The following is a 21,995-nucleotide window of genomic DNA, read 5'->3' as shown; positions in this document are numbered from 1 at the left end:
CATGCCATCTCACAAGAAAACCTGACATTTGTTTTGTTTTGTTTTTCTGGACACCAGTGATCACTCCTAATACTCTAAGAGCATTTACACAGCATAGTGTGTGGGAGACTGGGATGGTTTCACAGGGCCACAACTTCAATCTGCAGAAATGCAGACTTCTAGAAGGGAGAAATACAAACTGAATTGTGAAGGTAATTATACCATCTCAAAGGATTTTAAGCAGTAAAAGTACTGTAGGCAAATTATTAAACAAAACTGCAGCTATAATTCGATCCAAGAATATTTTCGTTTCAGAATTCTATTAATATTTAACATGGGTTAAATGAGTAGGGCATTGTATTAAAGGCCTAGAGGGACACAAGACGGTCTTTTTCCTTAAGAAGCCTGTGAATGCATCCAACATCTTTTTTCTAAGGCAGTACAAGACGTAGCGCCCAATAATAATACATACCACAGCTATTAGGAGGAGGTATAGAGACCCTAAGTTCAAAAGGAGGTAAGAGGAGATCGACAGCACAACGTAGGTTTAATACACTGGGCCTCAGAGGATAAGCAGGAGTTGGGTATAAGGAAAAGAGAAACAAAACATCCCAGAGTGGGAAAACAGTAGAAGTGAAATCAGGATAAAAATGAAGACCACGTTGGAAAGTCAAGTTTTCCTTTGTTCTACTAAGGACAGAGGTCAGAGCTCCAGTATGTGTTTCTAAGGTGATTCTAGTCCTGGCTCTTCATTTGAGTAGGTGTGTGAATTTGCACATATCTTCAACCTGACAGACAAACAGAATCATTCTCAAGTGGAATGCATGTATGGTTTTCAGAGATGTATATACAAACAACTTTTATGATACAATTATGTATTTTTTTTCATTATGGGGAAGAATGGCACATGAAATCCATGATCCTACAGTATGATTCCTTAGAAAGAGGCTCAGTTGAAATGAGTATTTGGTTCGGGGCGCCTGGGTGGCTCAGTCGGTTGAGCGGCCGAATTCGGCTCAGGTCATGATCTCACGGTCCGTGAGTTCCAACCCCGCGTCGGGCTCTGTGCTGATGGCTCAGAGCCTGGAGCCTGTTTCAGATTCTGTGTCTCCCTCTCTCTCTGACCCTCCCCCATTCATGCTCTGTCTCTCTCTGTCTCAAAAATAAGTAAACGTTAAAAAAAAAAATTAAAAAAAAATGAGTATTTGGTTCAAAGCACAGTTAAGAATCTTGAGTAATTCAGGTGATACAAGGGTGTGACTGAGAGACAGAAATGACTGCAGTTAAGACTTCAGACTCTGGGTTTCTCAGCCCTGAAAAGATGGGCCAAATGATATTCCAAGCTGCTGCCAGCCACAACAGTTTGGGTCCATGATGCTCTAACCACAGGTGAAATACCTCTCATTGATTCCAGGTGTCAGATTTGGATTTAGCTACTGGCCACTGAACCTATTTGCAGATACAAATGACTTTGGAATTCTAGGGATTACTTTTTTTTTTTTTTTGAAATTATGAGTAAACATTGGTAGTCAAAAATAATTTTTACAAATGGCAATTTACCTATTAGTATACCGTCCACTAATCCGAATTAATTACCTCGACTGATTCACACTAGTAAATGTTAATGGAATCATCAAGGCAACGATCAGACCTTTTGAGGGACTGTAAGCAAATTCTGACAGGCAAGGCAGATGTATCCCTGACGAATTCAAGAGGTGCATGCAGAAGGGGCTTGTGTGCACAGCACTGGTCTCTGGGGAAGCGGTAGAAGGGGCGCTTATTTATATGGCATTGGTATCTTTGTGTCTACCCTGTTACTCTCTCATCTCACAGGTCACTATGCGCAGCACCGGAAGTCGAGTGCAGAATGAAAATGTAGGGCCTCTTATTTAAGAATTAGGAATTTCCAGACAGCGAGAGCAGAGCATTAAATCAAGCGTGGGGCTCTTTGCAACTGCACAGATGACACACCCACACCGTTTGACAAACATGCTCTCATGATGAGTGTATTATTCTCACCCAAAGCCTGGGGGAGGCAGAGAAAAAGCCACAGTGTTTTTAAAGCGCCTGCTGGAGCCAGTCAATAATGGTGAAAGATACAAGAAACGACATGCTTTGTGCGTTTGCCCGAACCTCATTTGCTGAGTGAGGCAAGGTGCTCTGAAAGCAAACAGCTATGGAAAGAAGCGCTAAAAGTGAGATGTGTCCAAACAGCCATGCAGAACTGATGAAGAGAGAAGTGGAAGAGGCAGGAAAGAAAAATGTGGGAGAGAGAGAAGACTTAGGCTTGGTCTTGAATGAAGGATGTGGTGTGGAGAGAGGGAATGGGCTGTGTAGCCAGGAAGGAAGGGAAAGGCAGGAGTTATTTAATTATCCTTTAGCAGAGGCCCGAAGACCCAGAAGGTACAATTCTGACAGTTCCAGTAACAGAGACATGAGCAATCGCTCCACCACTCAGTACAGACCCCTGGCTACATGCACTGTAACTGACCACTGAAATGATCATTCTCTGATGAGGGCACAAAAACAACTCTGAGCTCCTACTTCTTCCTTGCATGTGAGAAAAAGCATGTAACAAAGAGTCTCTGAGAGTGACAGGGACCGCACCTCATCTCAAAACTGCCTGTCCCTTCTAGGCTCACGACCAAACTGACGCTGGACCTACCAGCACCGGCCCCAAGAAACAGACATGCACACCCTGTCCGGGGATCCCAGGCAGGGCTCCCCCTCCGCTTTTTCGTGGCTGCCAGGAAAGCGAGACAGCAGGTGTGCACACGCACAGGCAGAGCAGATACTCCAACCTGGGCGGGCTGCACCAGCACCCCGGCCAGCCTTTCCAGGTGCCGTATCAACCTATGCCAGGCAATGGGCTATCCTGGCTTTATCACTCAGCGAGATCAGTCCTTGAAGAGAGGGGCAGGTGTTCTGCAGTAGGTTGGGGCAGGAAGGAGAAAGTAAGCTGCCAGAAAGGGATGAGAAAGGAAGGCACGCATCCGTGCCGAGTTTGAGGAAAACCACCCCAGTTCTTTCTCAGGGGGTTATCTGGTTACAGTGGATCCTCACTTGTGACAACGGCCATTGAACTAGAAACATCAGCTCCTCCCAGCCACCCCTCCTCCCCAAAGGCCCCAAAGAACCAAGAGTCAACATGAGGACACTCACCGCAAGGAAATGATTCTCTTCTGGTCTGGGGACTCAGCCTCGCAGGACGGGGTAGGGGACTGGGCTGTTGGCGACCTGCAGATCTTCTTTTTCTCCTCCAAACCATTCTCAGCCTCTGAGCTGGAGAAGAGAGAAAAACGCTTCACCTTAGACATCCGGGGAAGGGAGACATGTGGAAGGAAAAACGATGAGAAAACCTTGCTTTCTGGAGAGGGGAATGATATTCAAGCCCCACAACAGGCTGAAGTCAGCATGGACAGCTGTGCGCTTTCCAGATCTCCATTCTGAAGCCTCTCAGCTGGTGCCTCAAGGGCAGGAGCTCCAGGTCCTGCCTGCTGCTGCAGGTAAACATCCGACTTTGTGGGGACTTGGTGGCTGCCGGGCGTGCGCAGGAGGGCCCCACGCTGCCCAGCTCTGCCCGGCTAGCATGCTGAGGCGACAGATCACCTGGAGGCTGGGAGGGCCCCTGCACACACGTGCACAGCATACAGGCTCACAGCCAGCTGTGAGCCACTGCTGGGAGCCCCCGCCCCTTTGTCTGCATTTCCCTTAACACCCAGTGTTATAGTTATATAGGTCCCAGTTTGGGTTGTCGATGTTTTAACCAAGGACCTCTCTAAGCAATTTCCAGTCTAATCTACACCGCCACCCAGGCTGGGTAGGAATTATTACTCCCAGATTACAGATCTGGAATCTGAGGCTCTCACTTATCAACTTGGCCAAGTTCACAGAATCAGAATGGTTCTGAGTTGGGAGGCCTCTGGGTCCACACTCACCCTCCTATTCTCTAACTCTTCTCCCTGCCATCTACCCCCCTCCCCCAGTCACTGGTCCATCCATCTAGCCCCCTTATTAGCTCTTTAGTGTGAGGGCTCCAGGGCGGGGTGAGGATCTTATTGCCTTTTATACTGACCACAGAGTCTAGGTGAGTGCTGGTATATAATGACGATCACTAGGCTTTTAGGGCTGACGTTGGTAAAAGAAGGACTAGAGGCAAAAGCAAGTCAGGACGGTTTGCATGCTGAACCACAGACCAGTGGAGGTAATGAGTGTGGTGGATACAGGAGTTGAGTTCCCTCAATGTTAGGGACTGGGGACACCAATTCCAATACGAGCAAGAGGAGAGAAAGGAAGGCGGGAAGGCACATACACGGTGTTTTAATTTCCACGGAGCAGACCTTCTTTGGTGTCAGTCTGCAAAGCACAGGATTCACAAGACAGATTTCTGAGAATGTGAGAACGCCACGGTGGCTGAACAGAAAGGGAAAATACTAAGATAGCGTCGCTATGATCGTTCGGCTAATTTTAATCCCCATTCGCCACCTACTTGGTGTCTTCACCTGCAGATGACTGCACAGGCAGGAAATGTCACCGGTTAGTTGAAGTTCTGTGGTTGCTTGCTTAAGACCCTTTTCACAGCATTTGAGATTGCCAGCCCATACCAGTAACACTGCTGTAGTGTCACCATCAACACCAAGGGTATTTGACAAGGTATCCAATGGACAATCCCTACATATGGTGGATATTCTTATACTGTGGTTAGTATTTCTCTCTTCCTCAGTACATAAATATTCAAGGACAGGCGCCCAACTTTCCACTTCTTCAATTCTCAAAGCACTCAAAAGCACTTAAGTACATTAAAAGAATTCAGTCCATAAATGAATTGCATTATGTGATGAAAGGTAAAGGGAAGGCTTTGAAATATTAATAGGAAAACACCGCTCTGGTTTAAAATAGAGGATTTTATTTAATGTTAGCATCCAGTTTAATTCACAGACTCAGAGAATTTGGGAACTCTTAAGGGGCTTTAGAGCATAACCCCCCCAACTGCCCTCCCCAAGACACACACACATTCTGATTCTTCAAAGGCATCAGACAGCAATCCACTTGAGACCCCTCTTGAAGTAGGGAGAATAAATCTGTGTGGACCCTCAATAATCCACTCAGCATTTATTTACATATTTACCGATTTTATACAAGAACCGAGCCACTGCTGTCCTGTCCAGCACCTCTGTGTACTTAGAAAGAGCCTTCCCACTAAGAAGCACTCATAAAAATGTGCCCCTCTGTATGGATGTAGCCCTAAGGCGACCTCAGCTCTGGGCAAATGTCTTATTTATCCAATTACTAAATTCCTTAAAAATGGGGAACTCGTGTGTTTTTTTCCACAGCACTCAGCTCAGCATTTGGCTCATAGTGGTCCTTTAAAAAAAATTTTTTTTTAAACATTTTACTTATTTTTGAGAGACAGAGAGAGACAGAGCATAAGCAGGGGAAGGGCAGAGAGAGAGGGAGACACAGAATCCGAAGCAGGCTCCAGGCTCTGACCTGTCAGCACAGAGCCCGATGCGGGGCTCGAACTCACAAACCGCGAGTTTGTGACCTGAGCTGAAGTCAGACACTCAACCAGCTGAGCCACTGAGGTGCCCCTGCTCATAGTGGTCCTTAATACATGTTGACTGATATGGGATTCATCCGGTAGTGTCTCAAACACGAAGTGACACTGCTGTATGGGCTGATTTCAGTTTTAGAGTTTTGTTGACTTGAAGATGCTACAGAAAACTCAAGCAAGTTGATTCCTAACGCAGACGAGATCACTCCTGCAAGCACCCCTTACCTCTGATGTCCTGTGGCAGCAGACTAAACTATGGACAATCCCAATAGCAGAGACTGCCAGTGTCTGAGTGAGCAGAGCGTGGGAGGGGACTGGAACGGTTCCTTGAGGCCCCTCAGTGGCTCTCAAGTTACCATCACTAAAGCTGAATTCACCAGCAAGGGAGAGGAAGTAACAGGTCTCATTTAAAGCATGAAAATAAAGAAATCAGGTTTTTTCGTTTTTGTTTTTTTTTTCTTAGAGAGAAAGAGAAAACACCTACATGAGTCAGGGAGGGGCAGAAGGAGACAGAGTTTTTTTTTTTTTTTTTTTTTTAACATATGAAATTTATTGACAAATTGGTTTCCATACAACACCCAGTGCTCATCCCAAAAGGTGCCCTCCTCAATACCCATCACCCACCCTCTCCTCCCTCCCACCCCCCATCAACCCTCAGTTTGTTCTCAGTTTTTAACAGTCTCTTATGCTTTGGCTCTCTTCCACTCTAACCTCTTTTTTTTTTTTTTCCTTCCCCTCCCCCATGGGTTCCTGTTAAGTTTCTCAGGATCCACATAAGAGTGAGACCATATGGTATCTGTCTTTCTCTGTATGGCTTATTTCACTTAGCATCACACTCTCCAGTTCCATCCACGTTGCTACAAAAGGCCATATTTCATTTTTTCTCATTGCCACGTAGTATTCCATTGTGTATATAAACCACATTTTCTTTATCCATTCATCAGTTGATGGACATTTAGGCTCTTTCCATAATTTGGCTATTGTTGAGAGTGCTGCTATGAACATTGGGGTACAAGTGCCCCTATGCATCAGTACTCCTGTATCCCTTGGATAAATTCCTAGCAGTGCTATTGCTGGGTCATAGGGTAGGTCTATTTTTAATTTTCTGAGGAACCTCCACACTGCTTTCCAGAGCGGCTGCACCAATTTGCATTCCCACCAACAGTGCAAGAGGGTTCCCGTTTCTCCACATCCTCTCCAGCATCTATAGTCTCCTGATTTGTTCATTTTGGCCACTCTGACTGGCGTGAGGTGATACCTGAGTGTGGTTTTGATTTGTATTTCCCTGATAAGGAGCGACGCTGAACATCTTTTCATGTGCCTGTTGGCCATCCGGATGTCTTCTTTAGAGAAGTGTCTATTCATGTTTTCTGCCCATTTCTTCACTGGGTTATTTGTTTTTCGGGTGTGGAGTTTGGTGAGCTCTTTATAGATTTTGGATACTAGCCCTTTGTCTGCTATGTCATTTGCGAATATCTTTTCCCATTCCGTTGGTTGCCTTTTAGTTTTGTTGGTTGTTTCCTTGGCTGTGCAGAAGCTTTTTATCTTCATAAGGTCCCAGTAATTCACTTTTGCTTTTAATTCCCTTGCCTTTGGGGATGTGTCGAGTAAGAGATTGCTACGGCTGAGGTCAGAGAGGTCTTTTCCTGCTTTCTCCTCTAAGGTTTTGATGGTTTCCTGTCTCACATTTAGGTCCTTTATCCATTTTGAGTTTATTTTTGTGAATGGTGTGAGAAAGTGGTCTAGTTTCAACCTTCTGCATGTTGCTGTCCAGTTCTCCCAGCACCATTTGTTAAAGAGGCTGTCTTTTTTCCATTGGATGTTCTTTCCTGCTTTGTCAAAGATGAGTTGGCCATACGTTTGTGGGTCTAGTTCTGGGGTTTCTATTCTATTCCATTGGTCTATGTGTCTGTTTTTGTGCCAATACCATGCTGTCTTGATGATGACAGCTTTGTAGTAGAGGCTAAAGTCTGGGATTGTGATGCCTCCTGCTTTGGTCTTAGAAGGAGACAGAGATCTTAAGGAGGCTCCGTGCTCAGGACAGAGCCAGACCCGAGGCTTGATCCCACGACCCTGGGATCGCGACCTGAGCGGAATCAAGAGTCGAATGCTTAAATGACTGAGCTACACAGGCGCCCCTCTTTCTTTTTTTTTAAACAAGAAGACAAGGCCTTTCAGGGACAGTGACTAGGAGGGTCAACTAAAAAAACCCCAAAACCAAACCAAAAGAATAATCTTTCTTTTCCTTTTCTTTCTTTCCTTCCTTCTTTTTCCTTCCTTCCTTGTTCCTTCCTCTTTTTTTTCTTTCTCCTTCCTTCCTTCCTTCCTTCCTTCCTTCCTTCCTTCCTTCCTTCCTTCTATGTATAAACTATTTATTCACAGACAAGGCCTAAAGATTCCTTGGACCCACCCACAGTATGGCCACAGCAGCCTGTGGTCTTTGAATGCTGGCCTCGGACACGAAGTCCCCAGAAGGGGTGCCACCTTCTTTGGGGTGCAATCTTCGCCAGTCGCTCCAGGCCTTTGCGTAGTTTGGTGTTTGTACCATTGGCCAGGACCTGGTTGTATTTTTTCCATCCTTGACATCCTTTCGTCTGTTGCAGAACCAGTCTGGGAGCTTATACTGGCATGGATTCTGCATCATGGTACACACACGGTCCATGTCGTCCTCAGTGAGCTCTCCTGCCCTACTGGTGAGGGTGAGGTCTGCTCTCCCCAACACCCCATGAGCCGATCTTTGCCCCACACCTTTAACTGCAGTGATGGCAAAGGCTGTTTTCCGCCAAATAATTGCTGCTGGTGTTGGGTACTTGCAAGACGTACTTGCTGGAACTTCTCAGCGATCATTGGACCGCCCCAGCAGTGGCCTGTCTCAACCTTCCTCTTTCAACAAATGCTTATCAGAAGGGTTCCCGATGGCAGGGCAGGATGCTCAGGGCTGGGCAGCTGAACAAACAAGTGGCTGGTGGTTTTAAGGATGCTTAGAAGCAGCAGCAGATGCTGGGGACAGAGGATCAATCTGTACTCGGCCTTGGCAAGTTATTTCTTCTCCCATCTCCAACCCAACTGAAGGGCCACTTATAGGCCCTGAAAGCTTTCAGTAGGGATTCCAGAGCAGTGAGACAGAGTCATGCTCATGCTAACCAAGCCGGATGGTACTGTTTAGGAGAATGCGTTCTTATCACCGGCTAGTAAGTGCTATTTTCAGGAAGAGACACTGCCCCACACTGTTACGCAATCTACAAATAAAAACACGGGTTGGACAATCCCTATCGACAGTACATTATGTGTCAATTCCCAGACCTCATTAATCTGATGATAAGATGATCAACCTTTCACCATTTTTCAGAATCAGAATTCTTACACGAAGCCAAGTCCCATTCGTCCTGGAAAGAGTCTCTTTGAGTTTAAGGTAAACTCCACTCTCCTTTCTCCTGTCACATTCATCTCCCAGGCCTTTTGTCCCTCATGCTGGGAATGAGTTGAATTTAGCCATCATCCCAAGCAAGTCCCAAGCAGAAGGCATAATTCAAAAGTTACAAGCTGTCCAAGGAGCTACTGGGCAGAATGAGGATTCAGTTGCATCTCATGTGAGTGAATGGGCTGTGTCTCCAGGTAAATGAGAACTGGTACCTCCCTGTGGTTCAGTCCAAGTAGCTGTGTTCCTTCCCAATTCCAGTGGTGAATTCCTGTGTTTGAACCTACCTTCAAGTTAAATCGGTCTAAGCAAAGGCATAAAAAATGTCATAAACTCCCTTATGGTAGTGTGGGTGAGGGTGGGTTTATATCCATTGTCACTTAAACAAAAAAATCCCTGATCATCATATCCTGAAACCACAGTCTTGACCAACAAAGTTTGGAAGTGACCTGAGGATAGGATATGTTTCCCCCGTCTCCATGAGATAAAATCCTGGAAATGGGACTGTTGTGATGAAGGCCAGGCCTGTCACAGTAGTGTTGTGCTGAAATGCTGTACTGAACACTCATGTGCACCTGGGCAAGCCAAGGCCTGGGGCACCAAACCCTTGATTTGGGTGTGCTGCTTGCTTAGTGGCTTCAAGACTGGCTGGCAGGCAAGGGTGGCAGTTTGTGAGAAGCAAAAGATGGGCTGTAAGGACAGAGGAGGGCTCTGGGGGTGGGTGGGCAGCAGCCACAGTACAAACTGAGACTTCACAGGAACCATAAGGGAACAGAATGGGGTGCAAAGGTGCAGGAGTTGGTGATGGAGACCAGGGCCCCTCTAAGACCCCTCAGCGTCTCCAATTACAAAGTAAATGCCAAATCTCCCAAAGTAGATTTTTGTAAGTTAGGAAAAAGAGTTTCATTTGTAATTCAGATACAGTCTGTCTTGGTCTAGAAGCTTTACATTTTATTTATCTATCTACATATTCATTTCTGAGTATTAGAAGCAGAAGGCATAATTCAAAAGTTACAAATGGAGCTCTGAAAACTGTAAAACATTGACGAAAGAAAGCAAAGAGGACACAAGTGAAAAGACAGCCCATGTTCATGGATTGAAAGAATATGGTTAAAATGTCTATCCTATCCAAAGCCATCTACACAGTCAGTACAATCCCTATCAAAATACCAACAGCATTTTTCACAGAACTAGAACAAATAATCCTAAAATTTGTTTGGAGCCACAAAAGACCCCAAATATCCAAAGCAATCTTGACAAAGAAGAGCGAACCTGGAGACATCACTATCCCAGATTTCAGGATATACTATACAAAGCTATAGTAATCAAAACGGTATGGTACCGGCACAAAAACAGACACATAGATCAATGGGACAGAATAGAGAGCCCAGAAATACACCCACACTTATATGGTCAATTAATCTATGACAAAGGAAACAAAAATGCACAATAGGGAAAAGACAGTCTCTTCAATAAATGGTGCTGGGAACAATGGACAGCTACATGTAAAATAATGAAACTGGACCACTTTCTTATACCATACACAAAAATAAACTCAAAATGGATTAAAGACTTATGTGTGAGACCTGAAACCATAACACTCCTAGAAGAAAACAGAGTGAGTAATCTCTTTGACATTAACCTTAGCAACATTCTTCTAGATATGTCTTCTTGGGCAAAGGAAACAAAAGCAAAAATAAACTATTGGGACTACACCAAAATAAAAAGCCTTTATACAGTGAAGGGAACCATCAACAAAATCAAAAGTCAACCTACTGAATGCAAGAAGCTATTTGCAAATGATTTATCTGGTAAGCGGTTAGTATTCAAAATACATAAAAAAACGTATACAACTCAACACCAAAAAATAAATAATCTCACTAAGAAAATGGGCAGAGGACCCGAATAGACGTTTTTCCAAAGAAGCTATCCATAAAGCCAAAAGACACATGAAAAGATGTGTCTAATCTTCGCCAGTCATCAGGGAAATGAAAATCAAAACCACGGTGAGATATCACCTCACACCCGTCAGAATGGCCAGACTTAAAAAAGACAAGAACTAACAAGGGCTGGTGAGGGTGTGAAGAAAATGGAACCCTTGTGCACTGTTGGTGGGAATGTCACTTGGGGCAGCCAGTGTGGAAAACAATATGGAAGTTCCTCAAAAAATTAAAAATAGAAATACCATACAACCCAACAATCCCACTTCTGGGTATTTGCCCAAAGAAAACAAAAATACTGATTTGAGAAAATATATGCACCCCTATGTTCACTGCAGCATTATTTACAATAGCCAAGCTGTGGAAGCAGCCCAAGCATCTATCGATGAATAAAGAAGATCCAGTATAGATACACATTGGAGTATCACACAGCCATTAAAAAGAATGAGACCTTGCTATTTGTCACGACATGGATAGATCCAGAGGGTATTGTGCTAAGTGAAAGAAGTCAGACTGGCAAAGACAAGTATCTTACGATTTCATTTATAGTGGGAGTCTAAAAAACAAATGAATAAATACAATCTAAAAGCAGAAAGAGACCCATACATACAGAGAACAAAGTGACAGCTGCCACAGGGATAGGAGTAGGAGGATGGGGAAAACGGGTGAAGGGGACATTCCGGCTTCCCGTTATGGAATGAATAAGTCGGGGATGAAGGGTAGAGCACAGGGAATACAGTTGGATGGTATTTAATACTGTACGGTAACTGCACTCATGGTGATCACAGCATAAGGTATAGACCTGTGGAATCACTATGTTGTACCCCTGCAACTCTGTCACATTGTGTATCAACTAGACTTCAATGAAAAAAAAAGTTACAAAAATGGGGTGCCTGGGTGGCTTAGTTGGTTGAGCTTCTGACTTCAATTCAGGTCATGATCTCACTGTTCTTTTTTATTTACTTTGGTTTTTTTAATGTTTATTAATTTTTGAAAGACAGAGAGAGAGCACAAGCAGGGGTGGGGTAGAGACAGAGGGAGACACAGAATCCGAAGCAGGCTCCAGGCTCTGAGCTGTCAGCACAGAGCCTGACGTGGGGCTTGAACTCACAAACCTCAACGATCTCACTGTTCTTGAGCTCAAGCCCCACGCTGGGCTTACTGGTGCCAGCATGGAATCTGCTTTGGATCCTGTTTCCTCCTCTCTCTCTGCCCCTCCCCTACTCGTGCTCTCTCAAAAATTAACTTAAAAAAAAAGTTACAAATCAAAAACCAAATCTCCTTTCTATCCCTATTTCGCGGTGGCCCTGTTTTTCTCCAAAGAGGCACCCACTACTGTTCCTGGCAACTGTGTGTCTTTCCAGGAAGAGGCTGGGCACATCTGAGTGTGTATTTTTAAAGCACAAATGATACCATGTTATCATATAGTTTCCTTTTCTTTTCTTTTCTTTTTCTGTTTATATTGGTGCTGTCTCCCTATCAGAATATACAGGGCTTCCTCATTCTTTTTAATGATTGCATGAGTTCCACTGTAAAGGATGAATTATAATTTAATCAGTTCCTTATTGATGGGCATTTAGGTGGATTTCAGTCTAATGACAAATAAAAATAACACCGCAACAAATATCCTTGTATGTTTATTATGTGTGTGAATATATCCATAGGATAATTTCCTGGAAATGGATCACCTGTGTCAAAACAAACACAATTTAAAACATTTATAGTTGTTGCCAAATTGCCCTCAGTAGAGGTTTTGTAAGCCACACCCACCATATAAAAGTGTTTATACATTCTTACTAGTAAAGTGTGAAACTAAAAAAAAAAAAAATTCTGCGTGCCTGGTACACAGGATAACAATAGTAATTTAATGACTCGTTTTAAATTTTTGATCTTTGCAAATGTGAGAGGTAAAGAAAAATCCCATTACCGTTTTGATTTACTGTTCTCTTCTTATGAGTAAGTTTGAGTATGTTCTCATATATTTTTAAATTTCCTGTATTGTGAATTAGCTGCTTGCATGTACATTTTGCCAATTTTTCTAATGGGCAATTGATTGAAACATTTAGGAGACACAGTCTTATCACAACTACATAACCAATGCTTGCAATATTCTAGAATTGACTTTTTGAATAAATGATGTTAAACAATTAGAAGTTCAGTGGATATTAGGGGTTGGCATAACATTAAAATAAAATGTTGGGGCACCTGGGTGGCTCAGTCGGTTAGGCATCAGACTCTTGATTTCAGATCAGGTGGTGATCTCATGGTTTGTGAGAGTGAGCCCCACATCGGGCTCTGTGCTGTCAGCGCAAGTTGGGATTGATATTTTCTCTCTCTCTCTCTCTCTCCCTCCCTCCCTCCCTCCCCCTCTCTCTTTCTGTCAAAATAAATAACGGGGTATCTGGGTGGCTCAGTTGGTTAAGCGTCCGACTTCGGCTCAGGACATGATCTCACGGTTTGTGAGTTCGAGCCTCGCATAGGGCTCTGTGCTGACAGCTCAGAGCCTGGAGTCTGCTTTGGATTCTGTGTCTCCCTCTCTGTCTCTCTCTGCCCCTCCCTGTCTTGTGCTCTGTCTGTGTCTCTGTCAAAAAGAAATAATTAACATTTAAAATTTCAAAATAAATGTCTCTGACAAATAATAATAAAGTATCTCTGACAAATTAACTTTTTTTTTTTTTTTCTGATGGGCTTCCTGGCAGATAGAAAAAAATGCCCAAAACATAGTATTCTTTGGTTTCAGTGAAACCTTTAATGAAACCTGACAGGCTTTCTAGTTCAAGAGGGAGAGATCGAGCACAAATGTTTGTCTCTCCTTTCTGAGCCCTTTAAAATAACTAAAAAAAGTAACACTCCTGTTGATAATGGAGGGAAATCATCAACAGAAGCGTTAAGTCCCCAAATTTCTGTAATATATAAAGTGGAAAGTAAAGTATAATATTAACTTGTGCAGCAACGTAACGAAGCTGCACTTAGAACATGGGCGTTAATGGAAGATAAGACAACAGTGATCTGGTCTATCAGAGTCCTGTGAGGTGCTGTAGGAGGAGGATTAAGAAGTGGATGAATACATGAGATTAAATTAAAGGTGTCAAGGAGATTTTATTATTTTATGCTATTTTATTTTATTTTATTTTATTTTGAGACAGCATGAATGGGGGAGAAGGGCAGAGAAAGAGTGAAAGAGAATCTTTTTTTTTTTGTTTTTTCAGTATATGAAGTTTATTGTCAAATTGGTTTCCATACAACACCCAGTGCTCATCCCAACAGGTGCCCTCCTCAATACCCATCACCCACCCTCCCCTCCCTCCCACCCCCCATCAACCCTCAGTTTGTTCTCAGTTTTTAACAGTCTCTTATGCTTTGGCTCTCTTCCACTCTAACCTCTTTTTTTTTTTCTTTCCTTCCCCTCCCCCATGGGTTTCTGTTAAGTTTCTCAGGATCCACATAAGAGTGAAAACATATGGTATCTGTCTTTCTCTGTATGGCTTATTTCACTTAGCATCACACTCTCCAGTTCCATCCAAGTTGCTACAAAGGGCCATATAGTGAAAGAGAATCTTAAGCAGGCTCCATGCTTAGCATGGAGCCCAAGGTGGGGCTCAATCCCATGACCCTGAGATCGTGACCTGAGCCAGAATCCAGAGTCGGATGCTCAACTGGACTGAGCCACCCAGGAGCCCCTGAATAAGAGTTCTTTAAATGCCTCCTCTGGACCCCCGCTCCCATGATCAGACCTACCATCAAGCTGGCAGATACTTAGCCATGGGGGTGAGATACCAGAAAGGTTGTCAACTAACAGACTGAACATACTTAGGTGCAGGGCACCCAGGATGGAGTGTGGAGCCCCACAGTGAATCCTTCTCATCCTCCCATTTGGAATCAAGTAGTCCCCAGGCTAGGCGCCAATCCACTACCCATGTCCTTCCATAGATCCCAGAACAGCTCTCTAGTCCCTCTTTCTGAAATAGGAGACGACAACACAGGACTGCCAGCCCCTTGAAGAAAGCCTGAAGTCTTAACAAAAAGACCAACATAAACCAACAGCACTGTGGGGCTCCACACTCCATCCTGGGTACCCTGCACCTAAGTATGTTCAGTCTTTTAGTTGACAACCTTTCTGGTACCAACAGCGAAGTAAAATCCTTAGGAAACAGACTTGAGAGCACAGAAGAAAACTTAAGACAGACAACCAAACAAGCACAAACCCATAGTCTTCTAATGCATATCTTCTGAGAGAGAAGATGGTACCCATGAAACAGATTATGGGGCAAGGGAAACCTTCCTTGACTCTTTAATTCTCTCTGTTTTTTTTTTTTTTCATAGTAAGTTTATTTATTTATTTTGAGAGACAGTGAGCGAGCAGGGGAGGGGCAGAGGGGGCAGGGGAGACAATCCCCATGGGGTTCCACATTGTCAGTGCAGAGCCCAACATGGCGCTCAAACTCACGAACTGTGAGATCATGACCTGAGCTGACATCAAGAGTCTGACACTTAATTGACAGAGCAGAGCCACCTAGGAGCCCCGACTCTTCAATTCTGAGTCCAAGTCCATTATAGCTTACAAGGCACCTGGTGACCTGCCTTGTCCACCTCTCCTATGCTCCTGACACCCTCACTCACCTCCCTTCAAGCACACCCCCAAACTCTCATGAGAAAACCTGTGCACTGGCTGTTCATCAGACGTAGGTTGATTTATTATTGAAAGAGATAAAAGAGAGGGGCACCTGGGTGGCTCGGTCGATTAAGCATCCACCTTCAGCTCAGGTCATGATCTTACTGTTCGTGGGTTCAAGCCCTGTGTCGGGCTCTGGACTAACAGCTCAGAGGCTGGAGCCTGCTTCAGATTATGTGTCTCCCTATCTCTGGCCCTCCACTGCACGTGCTCTCTCTTTCTCTCTCAAATAAATAAACATTAAAAAAATTAAAAAAATAAAGGGATAAAAGAGAAAATAGGACTTAGAGGGATATGCCTACTTAACATTGGGGGTAGGTAGAGGGAAGCAGGGAGTTAGTCTGAGTTGACTTATGTTCCATCAAAACAGGAAAGTGAAGAGATAAGGTTTAAAGTTAGTAAGAAAAAATATAAACATTTTTGGAGATAATGAAGTAACCACAAGAGGTAAATCAGGTACAGTCAGAAGAAGCTACCAGGGAGGCAGATGGAGAATGGGAGAGGCAGGAATTGAGTTCTTGATAAATTTTAATGCACTGTATTATTTTGTGAACATTTAAAAACATGTTAATATCCTTATAAAGAAGTTGTAAAATATAGCATAAATCATAAAATTAGGTGGGTCTGCTATCCAAGTCCTTGTTTCCAAGTATTTTTATTTTTTAATGTTTTATTTATTTTGAGAGAGAGGGAGGGTGGGAAGGAGGCAAAGAGAGAGAGTGAGAGCGATCATGAGTGGGGGAGGGGTAGACAGAGAGCATGAGAGAGAATCCCAGGCAGGCTCTGCACTATCAGTGCATAGCCCAACCCAGGACTCAAACTCACCAGCTATGAGATCATGACCTGAGCCGAAATCAAGAGTCAGGTGCTTAACCGACTAAGCCACCCGGGCGCCCCACTATCCTCCAATGTTTGAGTTCCTACTAAGTGTAAAATATACTGCCAGATGCTGCCCTCTCCAGGACTTAGCCTCTACAGGGAATTTTAATTTAGCACCTAAGTAAAGCATAATATAGGTTATAAGGGATGTCTACCACAAAGATAGTGCCTTGGGAATTCAGAAATCTCTTCCAATTGTCCAGAGGAAAACCAGGGAAGATTTGTGGAGGAAATAAGCATGATCACTGTGTGTGTGTATGGGAGCAATATGTCTTTTCTCATTTAGCAGACACTTATTAAAGCTGTCAGAAATACATTTCAGTACAAGAAACCGGAAGTGTAAATTGTATTTCTATTTGTGCTGTAAGTAAAAATCAATCAATCAATCCCGTTGGACAGAGAAAATCAAAACCTTCCAGTATCACAGTGTGGTCACCTTTGCCACTTTTCTATCCAAAGAGACACTGTATTTGTGCAACGGTCATTGGGGGAGGGAAAGATGGACGTTTGAGCTGGGTACATATAATTTAGACTTGTAGAGATTCCAAAAGGGCAGCAGAAATACAAGGAAAGGCAGAAGCAAAAACACGCAGACAAGGTAGAATCACACATGCACAAGGAAATCTAGCAGTTTGGTTTTCTCTGGAGTATAGGCAGCAGAAAGAAGAGTCAATTATGTTGTGGTCAAGTTTGAGTCCCATGAGAGTGGGCTGCGTTCGGACTTCATTTGTTGTGCAGCAGGGATAAAGTGAACATTTGTAAGCAGAAGGAATTTGTAAGCAGACAGGATATTAAGTGCTCACCGTTTCCCACACTTTGACCGTGAGGACCTGATGAGCTACGTACTTCTGGAGGATTATACTCCACCTGTGGCCAGGCACAGGGGTGGGGTGGGGGGTGCTGGAGGCAGAGAGGAGGACGAGTTTAAGGCAAGACGCAGAGACTGCACTGGAGAACAAATCCAGAGATAATACCAGAAGGGAGCAGAGAACAAGCAACAGAGAGCAACATCCAAGATAACCCCAAGGTTCTGGGGGATGGGGAAAATAAAACTGCCACCAAAAACTACAGGGACCATAGGAGGGAATGGAGTTGGGTGAGTGGGGTTTTGCAAACATAGATTTAGATGTGACAGTTCGACGTAACAGATGTCTACTGTCAGCAATAGGTGGCTAACATATCGTTAGCAAAGTATCTCAGAAACCATCAGAGCCCAAGAGAACAAGAGCAAAAAGGCTATCTGACTGCAGAAGGAAGGTTCTGCTGGCTGGAAACTACTTCTGCCAAATCCCAAGCACACTGCCATAGCCAAGGGGCTAGCTCCTACTCAGCAGCTATACCAGGCAGGGAAGAATGGCTTACCCCAGGCCACCAACTGGCCCCAACACACCTCTCTCTCTCTCTCTTTTTTTTTTTAATGTTTACTTATTTTTGGGAGAGAGAGAGACAGCATGTGAATGGGGGTGGTACAGAGAGAGAGGGAGACACAGAATCTGAAGCAGGCTCCAGGCTCTGAGCTGTCAGCACAGAGCCTAACGCAGGACTTGAACTCACAAACTGGGAGATCAGGACCTGAGCCGAAGTTGGGACACTTAACCGACTGAGCCACCCAGGCACCCCTCCAACACACCTTTTCTTTTTTTAATTAAAAAAATTTTTTTTTTCTAACGTTTCTTTATTTTTGAAACAGAGAGAGACAGAGCATGAAAGCGGGAGGGTCAGAGAGAGAGGGAGACACAGAATCTGAAACAGGCTCCAGGCTCTGAGCTGTCAGCACAGAGCCCAATGCGGGGCTCCAACTCATGGACTGCGAGATCATTACCTGAGCCGAAGTCGGATGCTTAACCAACTGAGCCACCCAGGCGCCCCCACACCTCTTTAAATGGGTCCCACAGAGCTCCCCTCATTCGCATTAAAATGGACAAGTACCTATCTGGTGACTAATCACGTGACTCACTGCTACCTTTCTATCTTCTGATTCTGTGTGCCCCAATCCCCGCTCTTCTCTCAATGCTTAAGGCAACTCAATCCCAAAAAGCATTTAATTGTCACGATTCTGATTTTGAAGGGACAGAAACCCAACTCAAACTAGCTTATGTGTAAAAAAAAAAAAAAAAAAAAAAAAAAAAGCCCAAAAGGGCTTTTGTCACTGCTTCAGGATGAAGTCACCAGCTCTGGGGAGCTGCAGCTGCACACGTTTCCCTTTGACATCTGAACACAAAGCAGTGATCTCCAGGGTCTCCCTCTGCAAGTCCCCTGGGACATCAATGCCCAATTCATCCTCCTGAGACACGGCCTCCATTATGTTAGGCCACTGCTCCAAACCAACGGCGGCTTTCTATTGGGCATCAGATTGCGGCATCTGGATATGAGCCAAAACCTGCCAGAGTTGTGCCATCTTCCTTCGCTTTTCAGAAAGAGTTCTCCGTTCCAGCCATGTTGGTCTTCTCCCTGTGGCCTTGGTTGTATCATGTTCTGCCCTCCGTCTGTGCACTGGAGTATTCTCTGTGCTCTTTCCCAGCTCCCCACAACCTCCCCTCCGCCCGGTTCCATGTCCAGGGCATGTCGAATCACATACCTTTCTGACACTGGCCTCCCATCTGTTCCCTTCCGATGTCTGGATATAAGAAACTGTGTGATTAATACTTGCTGACTGCACAACTTTGAGTATATTTGCAGTACAGGACGACAATCAGCATTTTAAAAAGGGCTTGGGCTTATGTTCTCTCTCAACCTACACGGTCATCTCCTTCCCAGGTGTGATTTACAGCTTGTACTGGAAGAGGGCCATGGGGAAGATGGGAGAGGGGAGAAAAAGGTGGTCTTTTCACTCTCCCTTTCACTGAACCAGCATTGTATGTAAATGATCATTAGTTAGGTGAGTGATAATTTAAACCCTATGGCACCTCAAGCAGACTGTCTTCATTGTTGGAAGAAACCATGATTGCAAGCAGAATCATAATCAAATAAGTAACTTATCAGTAGTGGTATTTAAAAAAATTTTTTTTAATGTTTATTTATTTTGAGAGAGAGAGACAGAGCGTGAGTGGGGGAGGGGCAGAGAGCAAGGGACATGGAATCTGAAGCAGGCTCCAGGCTTTGAGCGGTCAGCACAGAGCCCGATGAGGGGTTCGAACCCACGAACCACGAGATCATGACCTGAGATGAAGTCGTACGCTTACCTGACTGAGCCACCCAGGCACCCCTCAGTAATGGTATTTTGAGGCCAAGCACAAATGGAAAACAACAAAAGAAAATGACAAGAGAATATATCAAGGAGGCAGCAATTGACTTTTCCAATTTCCAGGAAAGGTAGATTGATGCTGTTGATAGTTCGCTTTTATTATTTACACCCTCAGCATGTAAACAGTATTTTGTATGCTGCATTGCTTCGTGCTAACAAAATTTCTAAAAATATGTTTCATACAGCTCCTTTAAACAAAATATAATTTTCTCAGGGCCAAGGACTTTAAACTTAAACACCAGCAATTACTAAGTGTCAGAATACGCCCCTTTCATGTACCTAAGATATATTAGAGGACATTTATTAAAGCTTTGGCCTGAAGGATGTGTTTGGGGAAAGAGCTAACTTTTAAAAGCAGAATGAAAAACTTACCAAAACAGAAAGACAGAATACAAAAGAATAGGGTACAATGGGTGGCTCATTTGGTTAAGCATCTGACTTTTGATTTTGGGTCAGGTCATGATCTCAGTTTGTGGGATCGAGCCCTGACAGTGCAGAGCCTCCTTGGGATTCTCTCTCTCTGTGCTCCCCACCCCCAAATTAAAAAATAAACAGTAAAAAAAAAATAGGGCATGAAACCCAGAAAAACAATAGTGAAAGTACAGTATTGACAAATCTTTAGCTATTATGGGAAATATTCAAAATATCAAAAATATTAAGATCAGAAAGTACCTCAGGTACTTTAGAAATAACTATAAATTAAAACTTAGATTTTGGAGAGCAGCTGGATCATTAGGAATACATTTACAGGAGGCAAGAGAGAAAAAGAATATGCCATGTGATAAATCAAAATAGCCATATGCAACTAAAGGCAATTCTGAATGATCAAAGCAAGGCTGTTTACATGAGCTGGACGTGTAACTGTTCAAGTTCATAAATGTGCCTATCGTCCAGAGCAGGAATGCTAGAATTTAAGGATAATTAAGAAGTTCTTTCAATGAGCTTTGCAGAGGGCCATGATTTTTAAACACCTCTACACCAAAAGAGATCTTGTATCCAAGGTAAATAGCCACAGCAGGTTCAATATCCGCAAAACAATCAATGTGATTCATCACATCAGTAAAATAAAGGACAAGAACCACATGATCCTCTAAATAGATGCAGAGAAAGCATATGACAAAATACAGCATCCTTTCTTGTTAAAAACCCTCAAGAAAGTAGGGATAGAAGGAGCATATCTTGAGATCATAAAAGCCATATACGAAAGACCCACCATTAATATTATCTGCAATGGAGAAAAACTGAGACCTTCCCCCCTAAGGTCAGGAACAAGACAGCGATGTCCACTCTCGCCAATGTTATTCAACATAGTATTGGAAGTCTTAGCCTCAGCAATCAGACAACACAAAGAAATAAAAGGCATCCAAATCGGCCAGGAGAAGGTCAAACTTTCACTCTTTGCAGATGACATGATACTCTATATGGAAAACCCAAAAGATTCCACCAAAAAACTGCTAGAATTGATCTATGAATTCAACAAAGTGGCAGATATAAAATCAATGCACGGAAATCGGCTGCATTCCTATACACCAATAATGAAGCAACAGAAAGAAATCAAGGAATCGATCCCATTTACAATTGCACCAAAACCCATAAAATACCTAGGAATAAATCTAACCAAAGAAGTGAAAAATCTATACACTGAAAACTATAGAAATCTTATGAAAGAAATTGAAGGAGACACACACACACACACAAAAAAAATGGAAAAAGATTCCATGTTCCTGGATAGGACGAACAAATATTGTTAACATGTCAATACTACCCAAAGCAATCTACATATTCAATGCAATACCTATCAAAATAACACCAGCATTCTTCACAGAGCTAAAACAAACAATCCTAAAATTTGTATGGAACCAGAAGAGACCCCGAATAGCCAAAGAAATCCTGAAAAAGAAAACCACAACAGGAGGCATCCTAATCCCAGACTTCAAGCTGTATCACAAAGCTGTAATCATCAAGACAATAATATGGTAGTGGAACAAGAACAGACACTCAGATCAATGGAACAGAATACAGAACCCAGAAATGGACCCACAAACGTATGGCCAACTAATCTCTGACAAAGCAAGAAAGAATATCCAATGGAATAAAGACAGTATCTTCAGCAAGTAGTGCTGGGAAAACTGGACAGCGACACGCAGAAAAATGAACCTGGACCACTTTCTTACACCATACACAAAAATAAATTCAAAATGGATGAAAGACCTAAACGTAAGACAGGAAGCCATCAAAATCCTCAAGGAGAAAGCAGGCAAAAACCTCTTTGATCTTGGCCACAGCAACTTCTTACTCAACACGTCTCT

General features: G+C 43.6%; 1 protein-coding gene across 2 annotated transcripts in view; it reads right to left on the bottom strand.

Annotated features, from left to right (window-relative positions):
* Positions 1–21,995, bottom strand: part of GRAMD2B (GRAM domain containing 2B) — a 120,788-nt gene that overhangs the window by 25,686 nt on the left and 73,107 nt on the right. For both annotated transcript variants that reach the window (XM_043586609.1, XM_043586618.1), the window contains exon 2: positions 3,142–3,261. In XM_043586609.1, coding sequence (XP_043442544.1) covers positions 3,142–3,261 — 120 coding nt within the window. The remainder of the gene's footprint in view (positions 1–3,141; positions 3,262–21,995) is intronic.

The sequence above is a fragment of the Prionailurus bengalensis genome, chromosome A1, assembly GCF_016509475.1.
Source record: "Prionailurus bengalensis isolate Pbe53 chromosome A1, Fcat_Pben_1.1_paternal_pri, whole genome shotgun sequence".
NCBI classification, from domain to species: domain Eukaryota; kingdom Metazoa; phylum Chordata; class Mammalia; order Carnivora; family Felidae; genus Prionailurus; species Prionailurus bengalensis.
This window is presented reverse-complemented; position numbering and strand designations above follow the sequence as displayed.